The sequence below is a fragment of the Nematolebias whitei genome, chromosome 18, assembly GCF_014905685.2.
Source record: "Nematolebias whitei isolate Nwh7 chromosome 18, NemWhi1, whole genome shotgun sequence".
Taxonomy (NCBI): Eukaryota; Metazoa; Chordata; class Actinopteri; order Cyprinodontiformes; family Rivulidae; genus Nematolebias; species Nematolebias whitei.
The window spans coordinates 16,614,563-16,628,822 of NC_056515.1; the positions used below are offsets into that span (position 1 = coordinate 16,614,563).

At 42.9% G+C, this 14,260-nt stretch overlaps 1 protein-coding gene across 1 annotated transcript in view; it reads left to right on the plus strand.

Annotated features, from left to right (window-relative positions):
• The window catches only part of LOC119425071 (UDP-glucuronosyltransferase 2A1), a 22,305-nt gene that overhangs the window by 1,948 nt on the left and 6,097 nt on the right, over window positions 1–14,260 (plus strand). Inside the window, exons 2-3 of the mRNA XM_037692595.1 lie at window positions 4,049–4,538; window positions 7,696–7,844. Of these exons, the coding sequence (XP_037548523.1) occupies window positions 4,049–4,538; window positions 7,696–7,844 (639 nt within the window). The remainder of the gene's footprint in view (window positions 1–4,048; window positions 4,539–7,695; window positions 7,845–14,260) is intronic.

Sequence of the window (14,260 nt, forward strand, 5' to 3'; positions counted from 1 at the left end):
TATGTATGTATATATATGTTTGTATGTATATATGTGTATGTATGTATGTACTGTATGTATATATGTATATGTATGTATGTATGTATATATATGTTTGTATGTATATATGTATATGTATGTATATACTGTATGTATATATGTATATGTATGTATGTATGTATATATGTGTATGTATGTATATATGTGTATGTATGTATATATATGTTTGTGTCATGAATCACGTTCCTGTGTTTAGATCTTTATCACTCTGTTCACTAGTTCTGGTTTCTCAGTCCTGTTCTGTTCTTTTCCTCCTCACTCCTTATCTTCTTCTACCTGGTTCTCATGTGTGTGTGTGTATGTGGAGAACCAGTCTGTCCACTCTGCATGTTGGTGAAGGCTGACTGCACTAATTGGCTGCACTGCAGTCAGCTGGCCTGATTATCTCAGACTGGCTGCACCTGTTCTCTCCACCCTTTATAAGCAGCACCCTGTCAACTCTTCGGTGCCCGATAGTTGAACACTCTTAGTAGTTAGTAGATATCTCGCGTTCATGCCTGTAGTCCTTGTTCCCCTCTCTTGTCCCTGTTCAAGTCCTTGCTCCTTGTCTTGCCCACCACGCTACCTGTCCCTCTTTCTGGTTGTCCTCCCCTTCTTGTTTGGCCTGATCTCTTGGTTCCTTGACCCTCTGCCTGCCTCGACCACGTCTCTTTGGATTGCCCTTTTGGATTTGTTTCTGCATCTGCTCTTGGTACCGACCCACGCCTGCACGACCACCGATCTGCCTGCTCCTCTGGTACTGCCTGACATCTGCTTCACGTTACTGGACCTTGGAAAGCCTGACCACCCCTTTTGGATCACGGACTCTGGACACGCAGACAGCTGCGGCCGACTGTCGTCCTTCACCGGACTCAGCCCTTCCAGCAGCTGCAGATCTGAACACTTCCACCCTTCAGGACCCTTGAGATCATCTGAGACGGTTAGTGGTTTTTCCTTATTGACTGTTCTCCACGTTCTGGTTATCAGCACGACCACTAACCGTTCTCTGCTTCTTAGATTGCTCCTGCCATTAACCGACACCAGAACCAGAACCCAGACCAGCACCAAGACCAGCTGTCACTTCCCTCCTAGAAACAATAAACACTTATTATTTATCGTCAGTCTGTTGTGTTGTGATCTTGGTCCAAACCCTCACGAGAGTTCTTTACATGTTTGTATGTATATATGTGTATGTATGTATATATATGTTTGTATGTATATATGTGTATGTATGTATATATGTGTATGTATGTATGTATATATCTCTTCACCACTTGCTCAAGCCGAGATCGGATGCTTCCTCCCCCTCCCTCTCCGCTTTGCTTTGCTGCTCTGTCTGTCTGTGAAACTGCTTCTGAGACTCTGAGACTCTCTTGCGTTTCTTCTGAACCATAATTATGGACTTGTTCTGACCAGTTGGTCCCTCAACTCAATTTACAACATTTCATCAAGAGAAGACAGGCTTTAGGCGAGCCGATTTACCCTGTTGGCACGCACGCAGCTGGATATCTCATCGACTGGAAGACTTGATGATGTGTCTCTCTCTGCTGCCATCTGTGGATTTTAAGGACGCATATTTAATTGGATTCACGATAACCGGTTCCTGCTTTTTGGATTCAGCTGGTCCTGGTATTTATCTACAATCAAGGAAGTCGTCAGCAGCAAATTTGGACCCAATCACGCTGCTTGCCTTTATGATGGTTTGGTTTTATGTCTCGAGTACCCAGACTCAAATGCTTTGGGCTGAATGGATCAGATCTTGGGGATTTTTACTCAGACACATTTCCATCGATGTGGCCATGTTAATTTGGACATTTCGGAACCGAGTGGACCAAACACAGACTCAAGATTGATGTCATTAAGTTCTGCCTGTCTCCAAAACAACTGTGTGTTTATCTAAATTTTGGTCGCCTTGGTTGTCCTTGAAGGCCATCTTATCTAAAGTCGCCTGGAGAAAATGTGATCTGATGCTCACCACCCCCTCCCTGAGGAATTTCCAACTGATAACCAGATGAAACCCAGCTGAAAAAACTATCTGCCATCATTTCAGGACTCTGGATTCTCAGAGGTTATTCTTGGCCATTTCTCGACATACCTTGAGAATGTTTATGGATCTCACCGGAGGACATTGACTGATTACAGTGACCTCGAGAGCATCTGTAGACGTTGTTGACCGCTCTCGTCTCTTCCTTCTTCCTGCTCTGCAGAATGTCTACGTAAATATGTGCTTGTTTGTGCGAGGTGTTTTTTCAATATTAGGGGTTTTTCTCAGCCAAGAAAAAAGTCTGATAGGAATTTTTTTCGCCTCCAACTCCTACATGTGTCCAGTTAACCACTGTTTTTGTCTGTCCAAACAGGTCTCACTTGTAAATGAGTCTTCGAGGCTCAATGTGATTTATCTGTTTAAATAAAGGTTGAATGAAAAATATATGTATATATGTATATGTATGTATATATATGTATATGTATGTATATATATGTATATGTATGTATATATATGTATGTATGTATGTATATATATATATGTATGTATGTATATATATATGTATGTATGTATATATGTATGTATGTATATATATGTATGTATGTATATGTATGTATATATATATATATGTTGCAGCTTGATGGTAATAAGGACCACAGCAGCTGCCCTCACAGATCGCAGTCTAGAACCAGGTCCTGCAGACAGAGAACATCCAAGATTTCCCTGCGGACCTGAACAGGTCTGTAGAGTTCGATCCGTGCAGGCAGATGGAGGATCTTGTTAGCAAGTCTTGTTAGCAGGCCCTGCTAGCAGCTTGATGGTAATGATTGCAGCATGATCGAAGCACAGCTTAATCAATTAACCCTACAGTAATGATGTATCCAGTACTCTGTAAACAGGTTTGGCAACTAACAAGCAAACAAAGATCAATTCCTCTTCTCAAATATTCAGGAAATACAAATAATCAAGTTAGCATCTCTTGGGTATAACAGCTAGCATTAGCCAAACAGATTGACCAACTTGTCCAGGTGTGTTTTCAAAGGCCTGATAAAATTAGATGTTGTTGATTCGGCTTTTTTTAACTTGATGCCTCAACACCTTGCAAGTTGCTATTCTTTTGTTTGAACCTTGTTTGAAGTCCTTATAGCCAAATGCAATGACAAACAGTAGGACAGTTTTTGGACCACTCACCATCATCACGACACTAAAAACGGTACGGCAGTTAAATGCACTGAAATAAAATAAACATTCTTCACGAGTCAAAAACCTCAAGTCCGAGTCGAGTCTTATGAGGATGAGTCTAAAGTCAAGTCTCAAGTCACTGCGTGTGCGACTTAAGTGCGACTCGAGTCCAAGTCACAGACTCGAGTCCCCATTTTTGATATACGTCTGGGTGTCATCCTTCAACAGGTGCTGCTGTCACAGCTGGATTGGATTGGATGATGTCCAGCCTGAAAAATCAATAAGGAAATCCTAAGTTTACAACCACAGGCTCTCCCAAAATGTTTAGACCAATCAGATAGTTGTACATTCTCAATATAACTTTATGTAAATGATGAATTTGGCATATTTTTCTGGAAGGGTGGCAGCAGCAACTCACAATGAATTACTCACATGTGGACTGGGGCTTCCTGAACAGAAAAAGAGCATGGTATACAGTACTTGCATTTAAATTTCCTCCATGTTAAATAAATCTACTTACGAAGTAGCTAGGACTTTGTTGTATTTTTTCTTCTTGGAATAAACGAACATGCGCTGCCACTGTTGTTAGGGTGGGGTTAGGATGGGAAACTGTGATGAAGTGAAGATTCAACACACTCTGCTGGCTTCTTTCCATAGATAGATCACTTTTACTAATTGTCTTTTTTATGTATTTGAATGTTTTTGTTCAGTGCACCGAGGCAGCTTCTGTTGGGACTTGGAGCTACAGAAATAAATTGAATTGAATTGAATAGATGACCAGTTGATGATCTGTATTTGGTCATTAATAATCAGTTGTTAATCAGTAATTGATCAATATTTTGTTGGTGTGTTTCTTTGTTTTAGGTTCCATTCAGCAGGTCGGAGTTTAAGGGTTTTTTTCAGGACTTTATTCACTTCTCGATGTACGAGTCACACAATTCCTCCTTGTTACAGCGATTTATGGCAGTCAGTGATATCCTACGCCAGATGTCTAAGTTTGGAATGCAACAGTGTGATGCCATGTTGAAGAACCAGCAGCTCATGACCACCCTGAGGGACTCCTACTTTGATGTAGTTCTTCTGGACCCAATGGTACTGTGTGGTGACCTGCTGGCTGACGTGCTCAACTTGCCGCTTGTCCTCTCGCTGCGCTTCTCACTCGGCAGCACCATGGAACGCCATTGTGGCCAAGCACTTGCACCGGCATCTTTTGTCCCAGCAGCCCCACTGCCGTACAGCGATCGCATGACAATTATGGAGAGGCTGATCAACTTGATCACGTACATGATGACGTCAGCACTAGGCGAAGTGCACTGGAGGCTGACTTTCAGTTCATACTACAATGAGGTCAAAGGTCAGCTGAATAATCATTTTGATTACTTGTATGTCTGAACTCTGAACTGCAGGTGTCATGTGAATTCACATGTTCATGTGAAATTAATTATTTTACTTAATTTTAGTCTGTTTTTTAAAATACTTTCTTAATTATTTTGAAAGCCCAGGCAATGTTCCCTCTAATTTTTCATGTGTCTGGGCAAACACAGTGAGGACCACTGTGAGCAACATCAGATGTGCACGTTGTGGTCACACACCAGTATCACACCTGTTCAAAACCTGGGCTCGTAGCAAGTTACATGGCTTATTAAAATAATCAAATTACAGCAGCAATTTTCATTAGTTTACTTTTAATATAAGTGACTTGGCCCACTTCAGATGAAAATGTCAATAATCTTGTTCTTCATGAGATGTGTAGTATGTTACAGTATATGTGAGAGTCCTGCTTTGGTCTGGGTGAGGGTCCTGCTCTGGAAGATGGTTAGTAACACAGTGGCCATTGGTGTCAGAAGCATGTTTGTAATGTGTGTGTGTGTGTGGGGGGGGGGGGGGGGGGGGTGGACACACTGGTGGGGGGTCTGGGGGTCTTCCCCCAGAATTTTTAAAATAAAGTAAATGCCATTTCATGCATTCTGGTGTATTTTAACGAGTTGTTAAACATCTAGTTTTACCTACACAAGTAACACTTGATTCAATAACTATTTTAGAGTTAATGGAACAACAAGAAGTAGCCTGACCAACAGCTCTCCTTGTGTGAATAGAGCAAGCTCTGCTTCTCTCATTTCAGTCACAGTCTAAGAAACATAGTGTAGCCTAAGTTACGTTTTAGGGGGAAAAAAATCACTAGCCATTATGAAACGATAACAATAATATTCACTCCTTCTTGCCAATGCCCTAGCATCCCTTAGCAAAAAGTAGTTTATTTAAGTGTACTACAAGTATACTTACTTTATACTAAAAATGAGGAAGTGTACTTGAAGTTTACTTTTTATAAACTTTATTTGATATACTTAAAAATAGTATAAAAATGTTCCAATTTAGTCCAAACAAGTATTAAATCAGTATACTTCTAGTACACTACAAGTATGGTGTGTAGTTTACTTGATATACTTATACTTAACTTAAAGTATACTTGCAAAAATAAACTTCAAATGTACTACTTTTTGTTAAGGGATAAAGCAATATGATCATCATCCATTGTGTTTATTAGTAATTTAAAATACCTAAAACTCCAGTAGTGGGCTAGGTCTACTGTAACCTTACCCAGATGTAGCGTCAAGAGACAAACATGTAGCATTAACACAATATGAACAACATTCAGGAATTGTTTCTATAAGAACATTGTCAAATTATGGACAATATTCTGAAATATTTTACATGAATGGTATGATCGCTTCGCCCACGAGGAAATGTAACACAGGGTGAGCTAATCTCAGACAAACTAACAAACAACATGGCTGTAATGGTGGACGTAGTGAAGCTTACGACGTTACCTGAGGCATTTAGTGAGGCATTTCTGCCTTATCGACCAACATTAAGGCAAAGAAGACGAGGGGGGGGGGGGGGGATCTAAGCTACTACCGGTAATTACTTTAAATAGTTACTGCAGTGGATGTTTTCATGCCACAGAGTGACACAGGGTATAAACTCACAGTGAAATTCAGTATGTAATAGTAAATTTTACATTACACAACCTATCGTCACTATGTATCATGTACGATACTGTATTCTACAGTATCCATGTATCTACCTTACCATCATAATTCAATCTCAATGTCACTCACTACCTGTGCAATAACTTGTCACACAACCTGTGTAGTTTATGTTAGTTATGTGTGATATATATCACATGCATTTTAGATTATATTACTACCTTGAAATACTATTCATAGCAAAATTTATATACTGCTCACTTCATATGAGCCCAGTTTGGACTCCCTTAAATTGAAATGGGAAGCGGACTTGGATGAATCCATATCAGACTCAAATCTGGAAAAGGATCATTAAGAATATTTATTCATTTTCAATCTGCCTGAGACATGCTGTAATTCAATTCAAGGTGGTACACAGGCTGCACTGGTCCAAAGACAAGTTGTCCAAGATCAAGACCGATCTGGACCCAGCATGCAATCATTGCAAACAAACTCCAGCTAAACTCTTGCATACGTTCTGGACCTGTCCAAAGCTGGAGACCTTTTGGCAATCTATATTTGACATCTTCTCTAGAGTGTATGGCAGGACTGTACACCCATCACCACTCATCTAATTGTTTGGGGTGGTCCCAGTGGACATGTCCATCAGCAGACGTGAGAAGGATATGACTGGCTTTTACTCTCCTCTGTCCAGGAGGCTAATTTTGTGCAATTGGAAGGACCCACGCACCCCAACATACTGTCTGTACATTGGATAAGAGAAGTGATGTATAATATTAATCTAGAAAAAAACAGATACACCCTCAAGGGTTCTGCAGGACAATTATGGGACACCTGGCAGTCTTTCCTGTCATTTGTTGAAAACATGTCATTGAATGTATAAAATCTTTATGTACGTGTGACTGATCCGGTGTGGGAGGGGTGGAGTGGGAGGGAATTTTGTTTTGTGTTATTTTGCTCTTATTGTGTTTGTGTTCAAAAAACAAAAAGCTTAATAAAAAGACTGTTTAAAAAATAGCTTCATCCAAACCATGAACATGTCTGGTAGATCCTATCCTAACCAGACTGTTTAAAGAGGTACTTCCCCTAATTAATATCCACATTTTGGATCTACTTAATTTGTCTTTAATGAATGGTTACGTACCACAGCACTTTAAGACTGCTGTAATTAAACCTTTACTTAAGAAACCTGATCTTGATTCAGGAATTCTGGCCAATTTTAGACTATCTAATCTAACATTCATCTCAAAATAATCTGCTTGAAGATTTTCAGTCAGGTTTAGAGCTCATCATAGCATGGCGACAGCACTGGTGAAAGTTACTAATTCTCATGGCCTCTGACAATGGACTTGTGTTTAAACTGGTCCTGTTAGACCTCAGTGCTGCATTTGATACAGTTAATCACAATATTTTACTACAAAAGAAAACTGTCCAGAGGACCTGACTTAACTCTGTAGGATTTTTCTACCTGGATTACTGAGTATGAACTTTGATAATTTTCATTTATGTTTCCTGTGTGGACAGGAAGTCCTGGAAGATTCTGCAGCTCCTTGATGAGGGCCGACGTTTGGCTCATCCGAACCTTCTGGGACCTGGAGACTCCGCGCCCAGTCCCCCCCAACTTTAAATTTGTGGGAGGTCTTCACTGCAAACCAGCCAAGCAGCTACCAGAGGCAGGTGTGCTGCTTCCTGTTTTGTTTAAGGATGAAACTGATGCTGTGATGCTATCAATAGACATTTTGTTGCTTCCAGCTCCTTATTTGCTAGTTACTAATGGAAAACGTTGGTTACGTACTGTAATTCCACATTCTATGAGTATAGGCACAGCCCTTTAAGGCTATCGCTAGTGGGTTTATCCCCTTCGTGTGCAGTGCAGCACTGAAAACTTTAGTCCACGCCCACCTGCTGTGTGGACCCCACCCCTGGTCCGTGTATATTATGGTGAAACCGGGTAATCGGCTCCCAATTAGCTTTTTTCTTCAGCCATTTAGGAACCAGTGAGGCCCAGAGCTTAAAGGGCTGTGCCTATTCTCATAGAATCTGGGGTTACAGTACGTAACCAACGTTCTATTTTGTATAAGCTTCGCCCTGTAAGGCTATCGCTAGTGGGTTAAAGGCGATGCAGGATGTAGTCTATGCCTCACTGGGTCCATTCAGACACAATATGAAGCACCCGCTTGCACCAAAAAACATTGAATCACTCAGCCTTCTGTGTGCGTAATTACGCGCTCCATGCGCAGGAGCGCCCTAGAGAAGAGGGTCTCCGATGGGGAAAAGAGAAGGCTGAGAAGCAGACCTGCTGCTGAGAATAGAAAACAACAGAGGTTACGAATTGTAACAGTGTAACGATGAACAGAGCAAGTCAACAGCTCTTCGATATGAACTGATTAGTAACAATAAAAACAACAGTCATGAACTTGTGACTAATAATAATTGTCTCACACTGATAATAATTGTCTCACACTGTAATTGCGTGAAGGCAAATGTGAGCTTAAAACGAAGCTCCATAAAACAAATAAAAATCATTCTGTTAGAACCCTGAGAACAGAATGAGTCATGGAGAAGGTAGAAACATCACGTAGATAAAAACGAATAAATGAACAAGGCGATGACCAAGAAGCCACCAAACAAATGTCCTCCACAGCAGCGCCATCTTCGGAAGATGGCGCTGCTGTACATGGCCTGCCCTCCACCTCTGTCTGCAGTGATTGTGTTTTTTCTGTTTTTGTCATTTTTCACCTACAACATAGACTCACTGCTGGTTTATGAACGTCATCAACTCCTAAATCTCCGACTATCTGCCACCAGTCTTGCTTTGTTTGATCATAATGATGGTAACTCTGTACCCCCTCTTGGACCCCCACCTCTGCTTGAAGACGTTCCTGTTTATCTCCGCCGTGGTATCCTGCCCACTCGAAGAAATCGCTCCAGGTGCCGTGGAAAATGGGCTGGCCATCTTGTGAGGATCAAAGCCCATCGGGCTGATGCTGCAGCTTCCTCTTCAACTGAGGACCACATCTTAAATCACCTGTCCTGGAGCTGCGCCGATCCACCTGAGTCCTTCCAGGTCCCATGGGTCAGGTCGCGCTTCCACAGCAGACCTGTTCGCTGCGGCTGGGCTTCCGGTTATTGGAGTCGTGGGTCGAATTCCACAAATCTGAGACCGCTGGTCTTAACTTCATGGACAACTTCTCCTGCTGTGATTCCTTCAAGGATTGCACTGATAAACGCCAGATCTCTGGCTAATACAACGTTCATCTTGAAGGACTTTTTCTCCTGGACTTCTTCTGCGTGACTGAGACGTGGCTCTCCTGTGATGAGTTCATGGCCCTGTCGGAAATTTTACCACCGGACTGTTCCTATTTTAATGCTCCGAGAACATCAGGCAAAGGTGGTGGATTATTAACTATTTTCAAAAAACGATGGAACTGCAAACTTGTACAGATACCAACTAATTTTTTGAGCTTCAAACTGCTGTGCTTTGAGGTGGGCTGTTCAAATCCTATGCTGTGTTATACAGGCCACCCAAATATAATAAGGACTTCATGGCTGAACTCTCTGACTTTTTAACTTGGATTCTGCTCAGATATGATTGGGTTTTGATTCTTGGAGATTTCAATATACATGTCTGTTGCCCTGAAAAGCCGCTGACTCAGGACTTTCTAGATCTGATCCAGTCTCTGAACTTTGTACAGAATGTTGCAGGACCAACTCACCAGCATGGCCACTGGATTTAGTGTTAACCTATGGTTTATCTGTTTCTGAGTTAGAAATTGGGGATGCAGTTTCTCTGACCACAAACCCATTTCTTTCAACACTTCTTTTGTCAACGACTCCAAACCCCCTCCCCCTCCAGCCAGGCCTTGTCGAATATTTAACCCTTCCACTGCTGCGCTCTTTTCATCTGCTTTTACTAAAAACTCTCTCTCAGTCTGTGAATCCTCTTCCATGAACACCCATGAGCTAGTCACTGTACATCAAGAGACCTGTGCTAAGGTGCTTGACCTAGTTGCACCATTAAAAATTAGGCATCCAAAGCGCACTCCACACCCTTGGATGAATGAGATCACTCGCGCAGCCAAACATCAATGCAGGAAAGCCGAACGTAAATGGAAGAAGGACAAACTTCACGTTTCTTTTATTATACTAAAATCATGTTACAAAGAGTACCAGGCCACTGTTAAATCAGAAAAAAAAAAAAAAAAAAAATTCTCCCAAATCATCGCCTGAAACAGCCACAATCCCCGCGTTCTTTTCAATACCATTAACGCCATTTTAACCGTGCCTCAGTCTGCCAACAGGGAAGACTCTGCAGTTATGTGTGACAACTTTGCCAGTTTCTTTGTTAAAAAGGTTGAGATGATCTGGTCACTGATTTCTCACACCACAGCTGACCCCTCTGTCTTTGTCCCCTCCACATCAGTCTTTAACCAGTTTGAACCCATTTCCCTCTCATTTCTAAATGACGTCATTGGTCATATGAAACACTCAGGTTCCCCAGCTGACCCCATCCCTGCATCGTTTTTTTAAACAAGTCCTACCCTCCATTGGACCTTCTGTTCTTGACATTATGAACAGCAGTATGGCTACAAGTGTAGTTCCTGACGCTTTTCAACATGCAGTGGTAACTCCTTTAATAAAAAACCCGGACTTGACCCTTCAACCTGCTCAAACTTCAGACCCATCTCCAAACTTCCCTTTCTTTCTAAGATCCTGGAGAAAATAGTTTTCACTCAATTAAACGAGTTCTTGAGTGGAAATTCTATTCTTGAGATCTTTCAGTCTGGCTTTAAGAAACTACACAGCACCGAAACAGCCTTAGAAAGGGTCTGCAACGACATTCTTCTGGCAAATGACTCTGGTCAGTCTGTAGTTCTGGTACTTCTTGACCTTACCGCTGCATTTGATACTGTGGACACAGTATCCTTTTATCCCGGCTAGAACACTGGGTTGGGATTACTGGTGCAGTGTTAGAATGGTTCCATTCATACCTTCCGGTAAGATGGCGCCCGTGTGCATGGCTTGCAAACCACCTCTGCTGATGGTGTTCGGATTATTTTTGTTTTGTTCCTTTTTTATCTGTGGAATGAATTCACTCCTCATGCATGACCGACAACAGCTTCTGGATCTTCGTTTTTCTGTCACTGAAGTCGCTTATTTAGATCATTGTGAGCATACCTCTGGAACCCCCCCCCCTCCTCCCCCCCTGCTGGCGGACGTGCCAGCTTACCTCCGCTGCGCTCCTCACCTGCCTGCCCGGAGACATCGCTTCAGACGCCGGGGAAAACGTGCTGGTCAGCTGGTGAAGATTAAAGCCCTGCGCACTGCATCTTCCTCTTCAGCTGGTGGTCATGGTCTCCATCTCCAGCTTCCCGCGTGCCCGGACCAGGTAACCAATGGGAGTTGTCGGCCAGTGCGCAGCTCGGACCGACCTGGAGGGGCTGTTATTGAAAATCTGCGGCCATTAGCGTGCACTAACTCCACCGCTGCTGGCTCCACTTTGGACAGTATCCAGATGTGTTTGGTCAACGCAAGATCTGTTACCAACAAAACTTTTATCCTCAGGGACTACTTTCAAGAGCTCGAGTTAGACTTTCTGTGCATCACAGAGACTTGGATGTCTCCGGGTGAGTCCAGCGCCTTGACGGAATTACTGCCACCGAACTGTTTGTATTTTAACGCCCCGCAGCCATAAGGCCGGCGCGGTGGTGGATTATTAACAATATTCAAATCAACTTTTGATTGTAAACAACTGCCCATCCCAGTTCCCTGTGCCAGCTTTGAGCTGAGCATCTTTGAACTCGGACATTCACCTCAGACTTTATTTGCACTCGTCTACCGCCCACCTCGATCTAAGGACTTCATAAATGAGTTTTCTGACTTCTTAGCTGAAATCATACCAAAATATGATCATGTTTTCATTATTGGGGACTTTAATTTGCACGTATGCTGTCTGGAGAAGCCCTTGGTTAAGGACTTTTTAGATTTATTGGACTCATTTAATTTAACTCAGCATGTAAACGGTCCCACCCAAGAGCGCGGACATACACTGGACCTTCTTTTAACTCATGATGCGACTGTTAGTAATCTTGTTATTGGTGATAATGTTTTTTCAGACCACATGCCAGTCCAGTTTGAGTTCACCCTCCCCCATCTAACTCCTAAGCCGTGCATTCCTGGATGTAGCACCCGGGCAATTAACCATTTCACTGCCGCACGTTTCACAGATGTTTATAACTCTGAAATAATAAGTCAGCCCCCGGTGTTTCTCACCACCACTGAGGAACTGACATCCCAGTTCAACTCTGTCTGCTTAAAGACTCTGGATCATGTTGCACCTGTTAAAACCAAAAAATCCAAACTCAGAGAAGAACCTTGGCTGAGTGACGTCACCAAGGCCCTTAGGCAGCAATGTAGGAGGGCGGAACGAAAGTGGAGGAAAGACAGGCTGCAGGTCTCTTTTCAAATACTTAAAGAGAGTTGGCATCGTTATCAGAAAGCAGTGAAAGCTGTTAAATCCAAATACTTCTCTGATATCATAACCTCAAACTCTCGCAACCCACGTGTCCTCTTCTCCACCCTAAACTCTGTTCTCCACCTCACTGAACCATCTCCTCTGGAAGCCTCGACTGAGCTGTGCGACAACTTCTTACATTTCTTTTTGGAAAAAATTGCGACCACTCGGGCTCTCATTTCCCCTCCAACTCATGACCCATCCATCCCACCTCAGTCTGTAGCTCCATTTGACCATTTAGAACCCATCACTCTATCTTCTCTAGAGCAGGTCATGTGCAGCTTGAAACCTTCTGGTTCCCCCTTTGATGTGGTCCCCCCTCGACTACTAAAGGAGGTTTTTCCCACTCTAGGTCTGTCCATTCTTGATATCGTAAACAGTAGTTTATCCACTGGCATGGTGCCAAAATACTTTAAACATGCTGCTGTCCAGCCTCTCCTGAAAAAAACAAACCTTGACCCCTCGGTCGTGTCTAACTTCCGGCCTGTCTCCAAACTCCCATTTGTTTCTAAAGTACTGGAGAAAATAGTCGAGTCCCAGTTGAAGTGCTTCCTGGAAGGTCACACCATTTTAGAGCTATTCCAATCTGGCTTTAAACCTCTCCACAGCACTGAAACTGCCCTGCTGAAGGTCTTTAACGACATCTTCAGATCCACAGATACTGGTGATTCTGTGCTGCTTGTCCTATTGGACCTCTCGGCCGCCTTCGACACCATCGACCATGAGATCCTCATTGCTAGGTTAGAGCAGTGGGTGGGCGTCACAGGGTCAGCCCTCAATTGGTTCAGATCCTACCTCACTGACAGATCCTTTTGTGTCTCCATCAAGGATTTTAGTTCCGCAGAGGCAGAGCTTAAATGGGGGGTTCCGCAGGGGTCCATCCTGGGTCCCCTCCTATTCTCTTTATACCTGCTACCGCTTGGTGCTATTTTCCGGAAACACAACATGCCCTTCCACTTCTATGCCGATGACTGTCAAATTTACTTCCCCCTAAGACACAATGGTACATGCTTGATTCAACCGCTGCTTGACTGCCTAGCTGACATCAGGGACTGGATGGCTTTAAACTTCTTAAGTTTCAATGAAAAGAAGTCTGAAGTCATGTTGTTCCCTCCCAATGACACAATCACAAACCACTGCATCGACCTCTCCGCTCTAACCCTGTCAGAAAAACAAAGAGTCACAAATCTGGAAGTGATAATGGACCCTTCCCTGGAACTTAACAATCATGTAAACATGATTGTTAAATCATGTTTCTTCCAACTGAGGCAGCTGTCTAAACTGAAGCCCATATTGTCCAAAAATAACCTGGAGACAGTAATGCATGCATTCATTACATCTAGGCTTGATTACTGCAATTCACTCCTGTTTGGTATCAGTCAAACCTCCATTGCACGACTACAACTGGTCCAAAATGCAGCAGCCCGATTTTTAACCAGTACAAGCAAAAGAGAGCACATTACAACAGTTTTGGCCTCCCTGCACTGGTTACCGGTTCACTTTCGAATCCAGTTCAAAATACTGATGTATGTCTACAAATCACTGAACAGTCCCCCCCCGCCCCATCTCTCTCTC